At 59.2% G+C, this 14,432-nt stretch overlaps 1 protein-coding gene across 1 annotated transcript in view; it reads right to left on the minus strand.

Moving 5' to 3' along the window:
• The window catches only part of SDC3 (syndecan 3), a 37,689-nt gene that overhangs the window by 8,556 nt on the left and 14,701 nt on the right, over positions 1–14,432 (minus strand). Inside the window, exon 2 of the mRNA XM_045064079.1 lies at positions 520–637. Coding sequence (XP_044920014.1) covers positions 520–637 — 118 coding nt within the window. The remainder of the gene's footprint in view (positions 1–519; positions 638–14,432) is intronic.

A 14,432-nucleotide genomic window follows, 5' to 3' on the forward strand; every position in this document is an offset into this window, starting at 1 on the left:
CCGGGATTCGAACTCAGGTCCTCCCTCCCCTCGCACCACTCTGTTGGCCTTCCCCAGGGCCAGGCCACAGAACCGGACTCCCAGGCACAGTGGAGGCCTCTGCCCCTTTCCGTCGCACCCTGAAACTGCCCTGGGCCCCCGGTGATTGGATGGGAGAGGCACCTGACCCAAGCGGAGTCAGCCCAGTGATCTCGCTGAGGATAGGCCCCTGCAACCCAGATGAGGCTACTACGACCCTGCAAGAGGTCAGGACAGTACTGTTCCCTGGGTCACTGAGGAGCATCATGACCCCAGACACGGGTGGGAGGTCTGCAGAGTCACAAGCAGGGCTTGCAGAATGCAAGCAGAACAGTGGGGAGTGGGCAGTCCTAAGCTCTGAGGTCTCAAGGCCCTGGTTCCAGCCCCAGGAGGACGTTCTGCCCTTCTGGGGCCTGGGGTCCAGGAGCTTCCCCTGCCTGACCTCCCCTTTCCCCCACCCCACATGGAAGTGGAGGGCATGGTGGTGGGGTTGGTACTTACAACCCGAGCCCGACCCTGAGTAGAGGTCATCCAGCTCATCGTCGGGGAAGGAGTCATCATCCCCAGAGCCCTCGAGGTCCACGGGCCTCTCGAAGTTCTCGCTGCGCCAGCGCTGAGCCTAGGGAGGGCAGGGACAGGCAGAGAGCTCAGTACCTGAGGCCAGCAGCCTGGGTGGGCCCGGAGGGACAAGAGACACGCTCAGGGGCCAAGTGACAATGAGGGACAGCACTGGGCGTGGCCACTCCATGGGCAAACAGAGCCAGGAGGGCCTGATTATCACTTCCCACACCCGCCCGGTGGGGCCAGGGTAGCAGCCCCATCTTCCTGCCAGTTGGCCACCACTGGGGACCGGGCCACTCCCCCACGCCCTGATCAGAACTGCAGGGGTGGCAGAGCTGGGCTGAGAGCCAGAAGGCTGGCTGTGAGTCTGGCTCCAGCACTCACCGTGTGGGTAACCTGGGGAGAGTTATTTGGTCTCTCCCTGCCTCAGTTTACTCATTACACATAAGCAAACAGTGCCCACCTTCTCGGGATGCTATGAGCACGCAGCGGGCTAATGTGGGTGTGAGCATGCAGAGTGGGCTAACGTGGGTGTAAGCACACAGCAGGCTAACGGTGTTAGCACACACTGGGCTAACGTGGGTGTGAGCACACAGTGGACTAACGTGGGTGTGAGCACGCAGAGTGGGCTAACACAGGTGTGAGCACGCAGAGTGAGCTAACATGGGTGTGAGCAGGCAGCGGGCTAACGTGGTTGTGAGCACACAGCGGGCTAACGTGGGTGTGAGCACACAGTGAGCTAATGCGGGTGTGAGCACGCAGAGTGGGCTAACACAGGTGTGAGCACGCAGCGGGCTAACACAGGCGCAGCGTCGAGCACCTGTTGCACAGAGTAGCCTGACTCTCAGTGTGGCCGCTGTCATCAGAGCCACCCTCAAAGTGCCTGTCACAGACAGCCCACCCAGTCCTCAAGAGCAGAGACGGGCCGCCATTCCACAGACTAGGGAGCTGAGGCCCACACGGCCGCCCCCAGTCACCAGATAGCACATGACACAGTGAGGTTCAGACCCTGCTGGGGACCCGAAGTTTGAGACCCCACAATCCCAAAGGCAGTGCAATTAGTCCCATCACACAGACATGGGGTTTGGGGAGATTTGGGGCTTTGAGAGGGAAGTACCTTGGGTAAGGGTGGCTGAGGCAGGGGTGAGGAGAGAGGGGAGTGCCGGCTCTAGCCCTGGCCCTGGTCCTTCCCCAAAACAAGAAGTTGGCACATCTTTCCACAAAGGATCTCAATGCCTGTGTTAGCTCAGGGCCCCAAGGCCACTTCCACTTCCACAGGGTCAGAAGGGGTAAGAGGGATTTCTCGAAGGGTCCAGCTCACCTGGCCTAAGACTCCTCCTGGTGTCAGAACCTGAGGAGGCCTGGAGCTGGGGCCGTCCCTCCCCACTGCAACCCTGCACAGTGTGAGAGCCAGCGCAAGGGCAAGCAAAGCAGGAGGGCACCCCCACACCCCCAGGGGCAGGCCCCACCCTCTGCCATACCTTTGACCCCGATTCCAGGCTGGGCCCAGGCAGTCCCTACCCTCAGGGAGATCGCCCAAGCAAAGGGAGACGGACGCCTGGGGCCCAGATCTGGAGCATCGGCACTTCCAACCACAAGAACCCAACAGAGAGAAGGCGTCTCCAGCAGAAGGAAGGGAGTGAGCACAGGCTCCGAGGTGAGGAGGTACAGCCTGGGCTCCCAGGACTGGCCCTGCCTGCCCTCCAGCCTCATCCAAGGTCCCTCTGCACCCTGCACCCCTCCAATTGCTGGACTCCAGCCCGCCGGCAGCTTATGGTTCTTGGAATACGCCTGATCTCTCTTGTCACTCGTGCTGTTCCTTCCACCCAGAACACGTTTCCTCCCCAGCCCCTCACCCTCCGGCGTCCGGCCAGCTAACCTCTCCGCCCTTATCACTTCTGCCGAGAAGCCCCCCAGTCTGATCTTTCAGAGTCCCCTGGGCTTCTGAATTCACACTTAGCACTACTGCTTGCCTGTGCCCTCACTCGGCGGCTGCCCACCCCACCGACGGTCAGCGGCAGGACCTTGCCCAGCACACAGTAGGTATTCAGGAAGTGTCTGTTAAGGGACAGTTGGGCTGGAAGACAGGACTAATGGCTGGGGCAGGGGTGGAGGAGGAGGGGCTGGAGGTGCAGCAGGGGAAGCCCCATCATGGGAGGCTCTGGCAGACCCACGAACAGCTTCCTCCTGGAAAGAGGTTACTTTTCATCCTGACCGCAGGTCAGATGACCACGAGCGCTGATCTGAGGAAGAGTCCAGGCAGCTATACCATCTGCCCGATGAGGGGAGCCACAAGAGGGGTGCGAGCCAGAGGGGGACCGGGTCAGCACTGCGTGTGGAGCTCGGCTCTCACAACCCCACCCCCCTGACGGACCCCCTTCTGGGGATCGCATGCAGCTAGGGCAAGGCCCCCAAACCTGGCTTCCTGCCTCAGCCCTGACCACCTGCTCCACAGCCCGACCCAGGCCCACCAGGGCAGGAGGCCAAGGCAGCGAGCCAGGAGATCCCCTCCACCCCACCCCTGTTACCACACACACACACACACACACACACACACACACGCCAAGTAATGAATTAATCAGTATTTACTTGCTACCAGTGAGTCATGGAGTGGAACAATTAGTGTAATTGCTCCCGTGACTAATTGCTGGGTCTTTCTTGGTTTTAGACATTCCAGGAGCTCAGAGCAGCTCTCACCCGACTTGCCCCAGCCCCCATCTCTGCCCCCACTGCCTGGAAGAGTGAATCCCAGGACCCCAGAGGAGGGAGGCGGAAGGCTCCCCGCACTGCCAGCCTCTTCACGCCAGACCAGCCACGCTGAAGTCCCTTGGAGACATTCTGCGCAATTCTTAGGCAAGCAGCCAGGAGCCAGAGGTGTGCGATTCCTGCTCAGGGCCACACAGCAGGATGGGGACTGAGCAGGGACCGGCGATCTAGACTCCCACTTGTGGATGGAGCCACCTTCCCGGTCCTTCCCTCCTTCCAGAAAGGCCAGGGAGTAGCTGAGAGACCTCTAGCTTGGAGGAGGGGTTCTAAGAGGTCTGAGGTCGCTGAGGACCCCCACACTGGAGGAAATGTGAGCGCCAAAACAGGGAGTCCACATGATTCCTCGGTGACCAATGCCTCACAACAGCCTGTGATAACTCCCTGAAAGGCCTGCACAAATCCAAAGACGCCCCCCAGAGCCACAGACTCTTGAAATGACACACCCAGAGACAGAAAATGCACAGAGACACACCCTGATACACATGCACCCAGAGGCAGCCGCGGAGAGGCATTTCGTGTTGGCGTGCCTTTGGGTACAAACAGGTGCAGGCACGGGCTGTGGGGGGCAGGGGGCAGGCACTGGTGGGCCCACAGGGTGCCGCTCTGAGGCTCAGAGACAAGCACGGAGCCTCCTGTGAAGCCACCAGCCTCCACTCAGGTACCTCTCACCTAGATACTATTCATCCCTAGCTCAGTAGCCATCCACATGACAACCGTTACCATGGCGACCAGCTCCTCCATGCTAAGGACCAGGAGCTCCAGCTCCCCACAGAGATGTGGTGGGGGCAGGAGAGGAAAGATCATGGAAGAACAGAGAGGATGCGGGGCGTTGGTGGGGGGCAGGGGCGCGGAGATGCAGGACAGAGGGAAGCCAGGGGTCAGAGGGGCACGTGGAGGGGGGAGACGGGGTGGGAGCGGCGCAGGGAGGACTCGGTGAGGGAGAGAAAGCAGAGAAGGCGAGAGTGGGAGGCAGAGGGAAAGAACTCTCTCACATCTTAATTTAGCCTCACGCTCATCAGGCAAAGCTGGGGAAGGGGCCACCTCAGTGATTTTCCAAACCTGCATCCAAGAGAACCTCCTTTCTGAATAATAAGCAGCCCCCAGATGAGACGGAAGGAGGGACGGCCAACAGCCCAGTCACCCCTGAAAGCTTAACACAGGGGGACACCTGTGGGGGTGAGGGGTGGGGTCCAGGATGCCATCTTGTCCAGCCCTCCCCCCAAAGCCAGCTGAGTGCCAGTCTGACCCCTCCCTGGGCCAGCCGGGGTGCAGGGGCTCAGTGGGGACCCCCCCAGGAACGCTGCAGGGGTGCGGGTGGCTGCAGCTCCCGCAGGATCAGGAGAAACGAGAGGAGAGATGGCGGCAGGGCACTGAGCCTGGGAGGCAGTCACAAAGTGCCAGAGGAGGATGTGGACAACAGCCTTTGACCCCTAAACGACCTCTCCATTTGCATAATTCCGTGCATAATTAGCATAATTATCCAAGCCTTTCCCTTAAAGGAGCACTGACTCCGAAGGCCCCAGGACCCCCAAGGCCCCAGGAACCCATGGCCTGACCCTGCCCCTCACTGCACCCCACGTCCACAGGCCTAACAGGCCCCCGCTGCAGCCAGCAAGCAATCCAGGTTGCCTCCTCTGCTGTGCCCCACAGACACACACAGCTGCACACACAGAGCCGGCACACACACGATTATGAGCCACGTTCACCGACACCCTCCGCTCACAGACAACCCGGCCCACACGAGCTCCAGCAACATGGAACCACAGAGCGGCTCCCCATCACCGTGGGGATGCCAAGCCATTCCCATGTCCGAGTCTGTTCCCTGAATCACACATCCCTGCACACGTTCCCCACGGCAGGCACGCAGACCTCACGGGCTGTAACCAAGCTCTGCTCTTGCACACGTGTGGCACACCCACCCAGCACACCCACCCCACCGCCGGCCGTGCAGAAGGCCGGCGCAGAAACCATGACTCTCCTGCTTCCCACCCCGAGGCTCCAGGAGCAGCAGTGGGGGAAGGTCTGGACTCCCAAACCCACTGCCTGGCCTCCGCCTGCGCCCCCAGCCCCACTCCCTCCTTGTGTGGTCACAGTTTGGAACTCACCGCCCCCAACTGTTCACACACACCCATGTCTGAGCCCTGTCCACACGCCCCAATGCACAGCAAACACACCGTGTGCTCCCTGAGCTGCCCCAGCCACATACCCCAAAAAGGACCCACTGCACCCTTGTATATCCTGCTGCCGATGCTGTACCAGCAGGCCCCTGATAACTGCACCCCTCGGTCTCCTTCACACACACATGTGTGCCACGCGTGCTCTCCTTGTGGGTACAAACAAGTACACACAACACCGGGGTGAAACACGACCCCCTTTCCCAGAGCTGCCACACCCCTGCCATTCTTCCTCGCTGTCCCCTCCCCACCACCCACCTTGGCCCACAGCTTTACCCCAAAGAGGCACCACACACTCCCACCGCCATCGGAGGGCCTCCCCCTCCACGACTCACCCTCACCCACCCCCTCCAGAGTCTTAGAGCAGCCAGGTGGGGTGAGGGACCCAAATCAGCTGGACTTCTGGGATGTCTGCTCACATCCGCAGTCTGCAGCCACTCACTCCGAGGGCAGGACGCAGGGCACGCATTCAGGGAGAAAACCAGAGGAGCCTCCCTCTGCACCTCTCCCCCCCACGTCACCCCCCATCCCGGACCAGAGAAGTCTGGGGTTGCTTCTGCCCCGCACCTCACCCATCATGAGCCTTCTCTGAAAAAGAGGACAGCACAGAGGTTAAGCCAGAATGTATCAGCTCCTCCCTTCCTACTCGGGGGACAACAGGCAAGCCTCTGAACCTCTCACCTCAGCTTTCTCATCTGTAAAATGGGGGTGCTGACAATAGTGTGTTGCTTTCCTACAGTTGCTGTGAGCATCAAATAGGATCATCCGGGTAACGGGCTGAGCACAGGACCCATGGTGCAGTGCCGAATAAATCAACACAGCGCAATTATCGTTAATTCTATGCTAATCTTTCTATTATCCTTTCTGAAGATTTTGTCTCCTTTGTCCCTTACCATCCTCACCCTGGAAGACAGAATCAGGATGATTACACCCATGCCACAGACGAGGCTGCTAATGCCCAGAGAGGTTAAGAGGCATTGCCAAGGCCACACAGCAGGGGAGAGTGCAGACAGAAAAAGAGAGGTTGGATGAGCTGGGAGAAAGGGCGGGTTACAGACACAGACGCACAAATTAGGTCAGCTGGCAGGGGGCCCGGAGCCCAGCACCCCTGTGCACTGCTAATCATGCTGCATAAGCTAAGAATAAAACCAGGAATAATTAATTCTACCCAAGCTTCCTTCCCTGCGTGAGCCAGACTCAGGCGCCGCTCTCTTGGTGACTGGGGGCAATGGGAGCAGCGGTTGGGAGCCCAGCTCTAGATTCACACACTCTTGGGTTCAAGTTCAGCTCGGCTTACTTGCTGGGTGACTCTGGGCAAGTTACTTAACCTCTCTGAGCCTCTCTTTGGTTAAACAGGGACACTAATTACAGAGGTGGAGTACCATACTCATTTGTCAGCCTTATCCTGGCACGTTCCCCTCCTCAGTCCTCACCTCCAGGCTAAACCAGGCCTGAGTGCTCACTGGGTTCCACTCTTCTTTCCTACAGATGTGAAAACTGAGGCCCAGAGAGGGGAGACTTGCATCATCCCAGGACTAGAGAGGTGCATGGCGGGAAATGAGCCTGCCAGGCGGCACTCAGGGAAGTGAAAGGATTTGTCCAGGGACAGTAATTATTAGCTCAGGGAAGCAGGGTGGTCTCGCCAACGCCCTCTGGATCCCCACAGGCTCCATCCCCACCAGTCCCTGTCCCCAAAAGGCCCTGAGTCCTGTGAGAACTCGGTGCCCCTCACGCTCACCAGCTCCAACCCGGAGACCCAGAGTGTCACTGCAGGAATGTGGGCCAGGCCATGCTCTGGGCAGCGGGACAGCCAAGGGGGCAACACAATGGAGAGCCAGGACGGGGAAAGGGGGACGCCTCGGTCCCCAGCCCCCACCCGTTCACAGCTGCCCTGGCTGGGAATCCAGAAGCCACCACATTCACTGGCTGCTGGAAGGGTGAGGGGCACGAAGGCGGCATCTGCTGGGGAAGGGGGCACAGGGCCTCAGTGCTGGACAGGAGCAGTGAGGAGGGGCAGAGAAGGCCCACGCTGAACCTGACAGCAAGGCCCAGAGGCACACACTGTCGCAGACACACCTTCCCTTCTTCCAGACACCCAGCTCCAGTCTCCCACGAGGGCAGCTCAGAGGGCAGGAAACACCCCCGTGGGCCCATCCCGGCTCAGCCAAGTGCTGGGCATCCTGGCAGCCGAGCCCTCCCCACCCCACATCCGAACTCCACAATCAGTTAGTTCCTCGCTAGTCCACTACTCATCCCCTGCTCCCGCCACCTCCCGGGACCTCCCCTCCTTGCCCGGGTGGGCTCCACGGGGAGCAAGCCGGTCCCCACTCGCACCCACAGCCTGGACACCAGCCGGCTTCCGCGAGCCGGAGGAGCCCTGTTCTCCCTTCTCCTCCTGCCTCCTTTGCAAGACCAACAGTGGAGCCTGGTGCTCTAAGGGCCTTTCTGATTCTGACACTGGGCAGCCAGGCATCCGGCCCTGGGGTCGAAGGGATCCAAGGCAATATTTGAAAAAAAAAAAAAAAAAAACTGGAAATAGCACCATTCCCAACAAGACGACTATTTCGGTAAGTTGAGGTGAAACCACGGCATGGAATATTACACGGCTGTCAATAATGGTGTTTCCATAAACCCACGCTCTCTTCTATCCACTCATTAAAAGGCAGGACTGGAGGGGCACCTGGGTGGCTCAGTGGGTTAGGCCGCTGCCTTCGGCTCGGGTCATGATCAGTGTGGTCATGATCCTGGGGTCGAGTCCCGCGTCGGGCTCTCTGCTCGGCGGGGAGCCTGCTCCCCCCCCCCTCTCTGCCTCTCTGCCTACTGTGATCTCTCTCTGTCAAATAAATATATAAAATCTTTAAAAAAAAAAAAAAAAAGGCAGGACTGGATAACAAAGGCTTTCATTTTCTACTTGATTCAAAGACTACCTTGGACCCATGGAGAGGCTTGCACTGCCCTCGGGAGGCCCCGAGCCTGCACTGTTGAGATCCAGTGCACGGGTCCATGTCTCAGACCTGGGTGACCTGGGGCAGGTCCTTAGCTCTCTCAGACTGTTTCCTTGGTAAACAAAGAAAATCCCCACCTCGCAGAGACACCCCCCGCCCCGCCATTAACCAACTGCTCAGTAAACGCTGGCTTTCATGCCATTACCATCGTTAAGTTTAGAAAATAGGTTACAAAAAAGAAATATGGAACATGACCCTGCTTCAAGGAACTCCCCACCAAAGTGAACTTCTTCACACCGAATCCTACTAAAGCTTTCCAGAGACTTCTCTGGGTGGCGGGATGACAGTTTTTCATTTTTTTCTCAGGACCTGCCTCTGTTTTCCAAGTTTTCTATGATAAACTCAGAGTACTTTTTCTTAAGATGCACTTATTGGGGGGCTGGAGGCAGAGGGAGGGAGTCTCAAGCAGACCCCCCACCAAGCACGGAGCCCATGCGGGCCTCCATCCCACGACACTGAGCCAAAACCAAGAGCAGGTCGCTCCACCGACTGAGCCGCCCAGTCGTCCCCAGGGCACTTTTAGGATTAGAAGTAGCGCGTTCTTTCTGTACCCCCATTCCTGCCACTCTCCGGTCTGTGAAACTCCTGGGCCCCTTCATTCTGCAGAGAGCCCACTGGAAAGTTCGTCCCGGAGGAAGCTCACAGGCAGACAGAGGGACACGCAGAACAGACTGGAACCACCCAAGAGCCTGAGGGGAGCTGGCAGGCCCTGCACAGCCTGCCTCGCCACAAACGGGATGGCTTGGCAGGGCCCAGCTTCCTCCCCAGGCACGGAAAGGTCTGGTGGCCTGCCCGGCCAGACAACTCTCCCACCCGCCACCTTCTCCCGCCAGCCCAGTTCCTGCCCCTGTCACTCCTGCCAGTCCCCGTTGGGGGAGCACGGAACAGCTGCCCACCATGTGGCCTCCGCCGAGACCCCTCCTCAGCCCAGGGGTGGGACGCCCCCGTCACCACCCTGTCAACCCCAGCCACCTGCCTTCGAGCGTCACCCTTTGCTGGCTATCCTGCCTCACACTGCTCATTTATTCCTGTCCCCAAGCTGGTGCCTCAGAGCAGGACCACCCACTGAGGCCCCATTTCTAGACTCAGCGGCCTGCTCCCCCAGCGGCCCACCTTCCCCTCCTGCTCCCCCACAGTTAGCCCCTCTCGGTGCTGGGGACGGTAGGGCACGCTCAGGCCTGCATGCTGTCCCCGCACGCTCAGGCCTGCCCCATGCTTGCCCGCCTCCACCTTGGTCAGCACCTACCTGATCAAGAAGCAGGATTCAGGAAGCTCCCACTGTGTGGCGGGCACTAATCTGGGCACTTAGGGTCCCACAATCAGCAGGAAGGGTCCGTCCTCATGAGCTCAGTCAGCTCAAAATATGCCTTCTCAGCGAGGCCTGCCCACACCAACCGCCTGATGGTCCACCTTAGGAAGGCCCTTTCGGGGACAACCTCCACCGTCTTGTCATTTACCAGGGAAGTGGGGCCACCAACCATGCTCCCACTTGAATGGGCCCCCCTTCTACCAAACCTCGCTGAACCCACTCGGCCTCCCTGGGATGCAGACGCTCCTGTCCCCATCCGCAGTGAGAACGGGGCTATTGCGCCACCAGAAAGGGATTCGAATCCTGGCCTCACTGACACCCTATCCTTGGGATATTCCTACACCCCCAAGACTGCAGGCAGCGATCCCAGCTGGGATGTGACATTCCAGTGGGGGTTTTTTCTGAGGAGGCCCTGGGCCATTCCATCCCTTCTCCTGAACAAGAGTCCGTCAGCAGGGAGGGAGCACTCGCTATGTGCCAGGTTCTCTCTAGGCACCTTGCCTCAGTCCTCACAGACATCCTCCCAGGGAAGGACCATCCTCCCCATCTCACAGATGGGCACATCAGAGTTCAGAGAGGCAAACAAGTGGCTCAAAGTCACACAGCAGTGGAGCCAGATTTGAACCCGAGATTAGCTGCACCCCAAGACCGTGGCGCACACCTACTCCCAGACCTGGCTAGCCTGCCCCACTGGGAAGTTCCTCGGGAGTGGGAACACCCCCACCCTCACCCCCCACAGTATCCTCTACAGACACCGACAGATAGACAGATTGACTGAACGTCCGGGAATGAGTAGAAATGAAGGACACGTCCTCCCCTGACAGATGGCCCAGCTCAGGTGTGCAGCCCCAACCACCACTCCATGACTCACCAGCAGCTGCCTCAGGCCTGAGGCCCTGGCAGCCATCGAGCTGAGGGCCTGCCTGCTCCTGGGGCCCACAAGCCTCCGAACAACCCAGCGTGGGCTCAGACAGTCCTGTCCTGCGCTTCTCCGGGCCTCAGTGTGCTCTCCTACGAAATGAGGATCATGACTCCCCACAAGCTGAGACACCCGCCGTGATGTGCCGAGCCGGGACTGGGTGGTTAGGAGGTGCTAGGACATGCCACGGGTCCCAACTCAAAGCTCAGCTCCTCAGAGAGGGACCCCGACTACCAAATCCACCCAAATGACCTCCCGCCACACCCAGTCGCTCTACCGACACCAGGGTTGTCTCCTAGCTCACCAGGGCCCGCAAAATTTGCTTATTGACTTTCTCGTCTAACATCTGTTTCCCCCTGCAACAGTGACGGTGACTGCGTCCGCCAAGGCCACGCCTATGTTCCCAAGACCCAGAATATTTCTGGGACATGGTCAGCCTCCATATTTGTTCAGTGAACACTGGGCATGGGCTCACCCTCCACAGCCCCAAGGCACCCCCTTCCTGCCTCCAGTCACTGTGTGAACCCGCGGGAGGCCCTGGCCTCTGGCCTCAGTCTCCCTGTATATAAAACCAGGGGCTCCGACAAAGCTTCTCTCTGGTCCTTCCAAAACCCAACCAGGAGGACTCCAGCACAGCTCAGAGGAGGAATGAGAACCTGAGGCTGAGCCCAGCATATTTTTTTCATAAAATAACTCAAATTATATGCAAAAATCTGCAGATTAGCAGGCTCCCAGGGGAGCCTACAATTCCAGCCACTTGACAAGCAGGCCCGGGCTAGGGGGAAAGAGCATTTCCTGAGCACCTGCTGAACGCCAGGCTCCTTCCAAGGAGCCAGGTGAGACGACCCTCCTTTGGCCATAGACAGGCCAGGTGACTTGCTAGAGGTCACAGAGAATGCAGGTAGAGAGTCAGGATAAAGCTGGGGGGTGGCCGGGCAGGGGGAAATGGGGCCTGGCAGTGCGGAGGGGGTTCGGGGGGCACAGAGAGGACCCAGGGCCCTGCGTCTCGTTCTCATGCTCTCGGGACCAGAAAGACGTCCAGCTGAAGGGGCAGAGCGATCCTCAGCTTGATCTTGGGGGCCCCCTAAAGCCAGGTGACCCCCAGCCCTCCTCCAGGAAACCAAACAAACCCCGGAATCAGCCCGGGGCAGACCCAGCCCTTCCAGCTGTCCTGCGAAGCCTCTGACACCCTCCCCCAAGGCTAGCACGTGCCAGCAAACCCACTGAGGCCCCACAACGCACACACACCCCCAGGTGTCCCCATCTGTGTGTGTCCAAGCCCAGCCTCCTTGAGGAACCCGGCTGTGGTCTCCCCACCATCCCATTCGCTGTTATTTATAACCCAGCAGGAGCTCACATGTGGCGGAGAGGCGACTCCCCATCCCCAGCCCGGAGCTACCCCACCATCTTCGGAGCCGCTCCACGGCAAGGGTAGAATGAGCCCGACTCGGGGAGGGAGCCACGGGCGCCCACCAGCACCACTGCTGCCAAGGAGGAGTGAGGCACAGGGCAAGGAATCACACCAAAACACTGGGGGAGGAGTAGGCAGAGCCCCCTCAGGGCCACACTTGCTTCCAGCCCGAGATGACACTTGTGAGACACTGGGGGTTTGATCGGGAAAGGGAGGGGACTCTCACCCCCTCTTCTGAGTCCTGGCAGACAGGCAGGGCCTGGCGATGAGCAGGGGCTCTGAAGCGAGACTGCTTGGGTCCAGATCCCAGTCCTGGCCCTCAGGAGCTGTGTGGCCCTGGGTGAGTACATCTACCTCTCTGAGGCTGTTTCCTCCCTACAAAATGGGCATAATAACAGAACCAAACTCAAAGGGCTAGGAGGATGAAATGAGATTATCCAAACGGGTCCTGGCCGTTTGTCTCAGCTTGTCGAATGCAGATGCTCCATAAATACTTACAGGAAGGAGAGATGCAAAAACGAAGGCAACCAGAGTCCCAAGAGAACAGGCGTGGGTGAGAAGACGGGGCAGTCGGAGCCTCGCGAGGTGGCCATGGCACCAGAGGGCCCGACAGCTCCTCTGAAGGTTACACGGACAGTCACGTGTGAGCCAGGAACCCTACCCCCAGGGTGCGCACCCGAGGGAAGGGAAAACGCACAAACACATACGTTTAAAAAAAGAAAAAAAAAAGTCGGCTTATTCGTGACGGGCACAAAGTGGAACTGAGCCAGGCGTCTATCCGCTGACAGAGAAGTGAAAGATGGCAAGTCCACACCACGGAATTCCAAGCCACAAAGAAAGCACTGAGGTCCCCGCACCCGCTGCCACGTGGATGAAGCTGGGAAACGTTACACGGAGCGAAAGAAGTCGGGCGCAGGAGACCACACTGCGCGAGAGGCCGCTCCCACGGGCCGTGCCAGGCAGGTCCACAGGGACAGAAAGGACAAGAGACGGCTTAGGGCTGGGGGACTGGGAGAGACGGGAGGGACTGCTGAAAAGGTACGGGCTTGCTTTCGGGGGTGAGAAAAATGTGTAAAAACTGGGGATGACCGCACAACTCTGTAAATGTACTAACATCCCCTGAACTAGATGCTTTAGATGGTACACTGGATGGTATGTGAATCAGATCGCAATAAAGCTGCTGTTTGAAGGGATAACAAAAGGATGAGTGTGAGATTGAGGCTCAGAGAGGGTAAGGAACTTGTCCAGGGTCACACAGCAGAGTCCAAACTCAAACACTCAGGTGGAAGAGGAGGTAGGCTTTCCCCCTGCTCACCAACTTTCCCATCTGCACATCTCCCCAATCACGACCCAGGTAAAGCTTCCCCAGGCATTCCCCACCCGCCTCCCACCCCCGCCATCCAGGAGGGCAAACACGGGCTCTGCAGACCACAAGTGGGAGAGGCCCAGCACTGTGACTGCCTCCTCTGTGCTTGTCAAAGGCCACTTTGTTGGGTGGGACCACTGGGAGGGGGCAGGCCTGGCCCAGAGTGACTCCAAGAGAAGGTGAGACAGCTCCAAACTCAGGCTGAACACCCTCTCCACCCCTCTATGCCAGCACCACAACCCCCCCAGTCCTCAGAGGTTCCGCGGTACCCTCTGTCCACGCAGCTGGCCCCTGGTTGCCCTCAGGGAGAGGCATGAGTATGTGGCCTTGCCAGGAAAGGGGGCAGGAGTTGGGGCAGGGCCCAGTGGTAAAGCCTGTCTGAAGCTAAGACAAGCATGACTGTCCCCTGCCCCCTATGGCTGCCTAAAGCAGTCTTGAAGACAGACATGACTCTGGGGCCCGCCCCTCCCCCCATGCCACGCTCCACAAGGCTCCAAGGCACCAGCCCCTGCCTATCTCAGCTGGCGGCTGCCACCCACCTCCCCCCCGCCCACTGGTTCCCACCCTCTACTAGGCACACAGCGGCCTATCTATCCTGCGGGCTGGCTGTGTCTGATGGGTGCTCTGTACCTCCTGCACACCCCTACGACGTGGAACTCAGGTGTGAAGCTCCCACCCACCTAGTCCCTGGTTCCAGCCCCCTGCCTGGCACCTGCTCTGTCGCCAGCTCTGGTCCCCCATCTGAGCACCGTGAGGGAAAAGGTGACCTCATAGAGCCTCATGGTACAGACCGTGGAGCCACAGAGGGTCCTGGGGAAAAGGGGTTGAAAGCCCTAGGAGGAAGTGGAAGGTGCCGGAGAAAACCACAGTGCCCCACCTCCCCTCCCCTGACATGATCTACCC

Source organism: Mustela putorius, unplaced genomic scaffold (genome assembly GCF_011764305.1).
Source record: "Mustela putorius furo isolate JIRA1106 unplaced genomic scaffold, ASM1176430v1.1 tig00003853_pilon_pilon_pilon, whole genome shotgun sequence".
In the NCBI taxonomy this organism is placed as follows: Eukaryota; Metazoa; Chordata; class Mammalia; order Carnivora; family Mustelidae; genus Mustela; species Mustela putorius.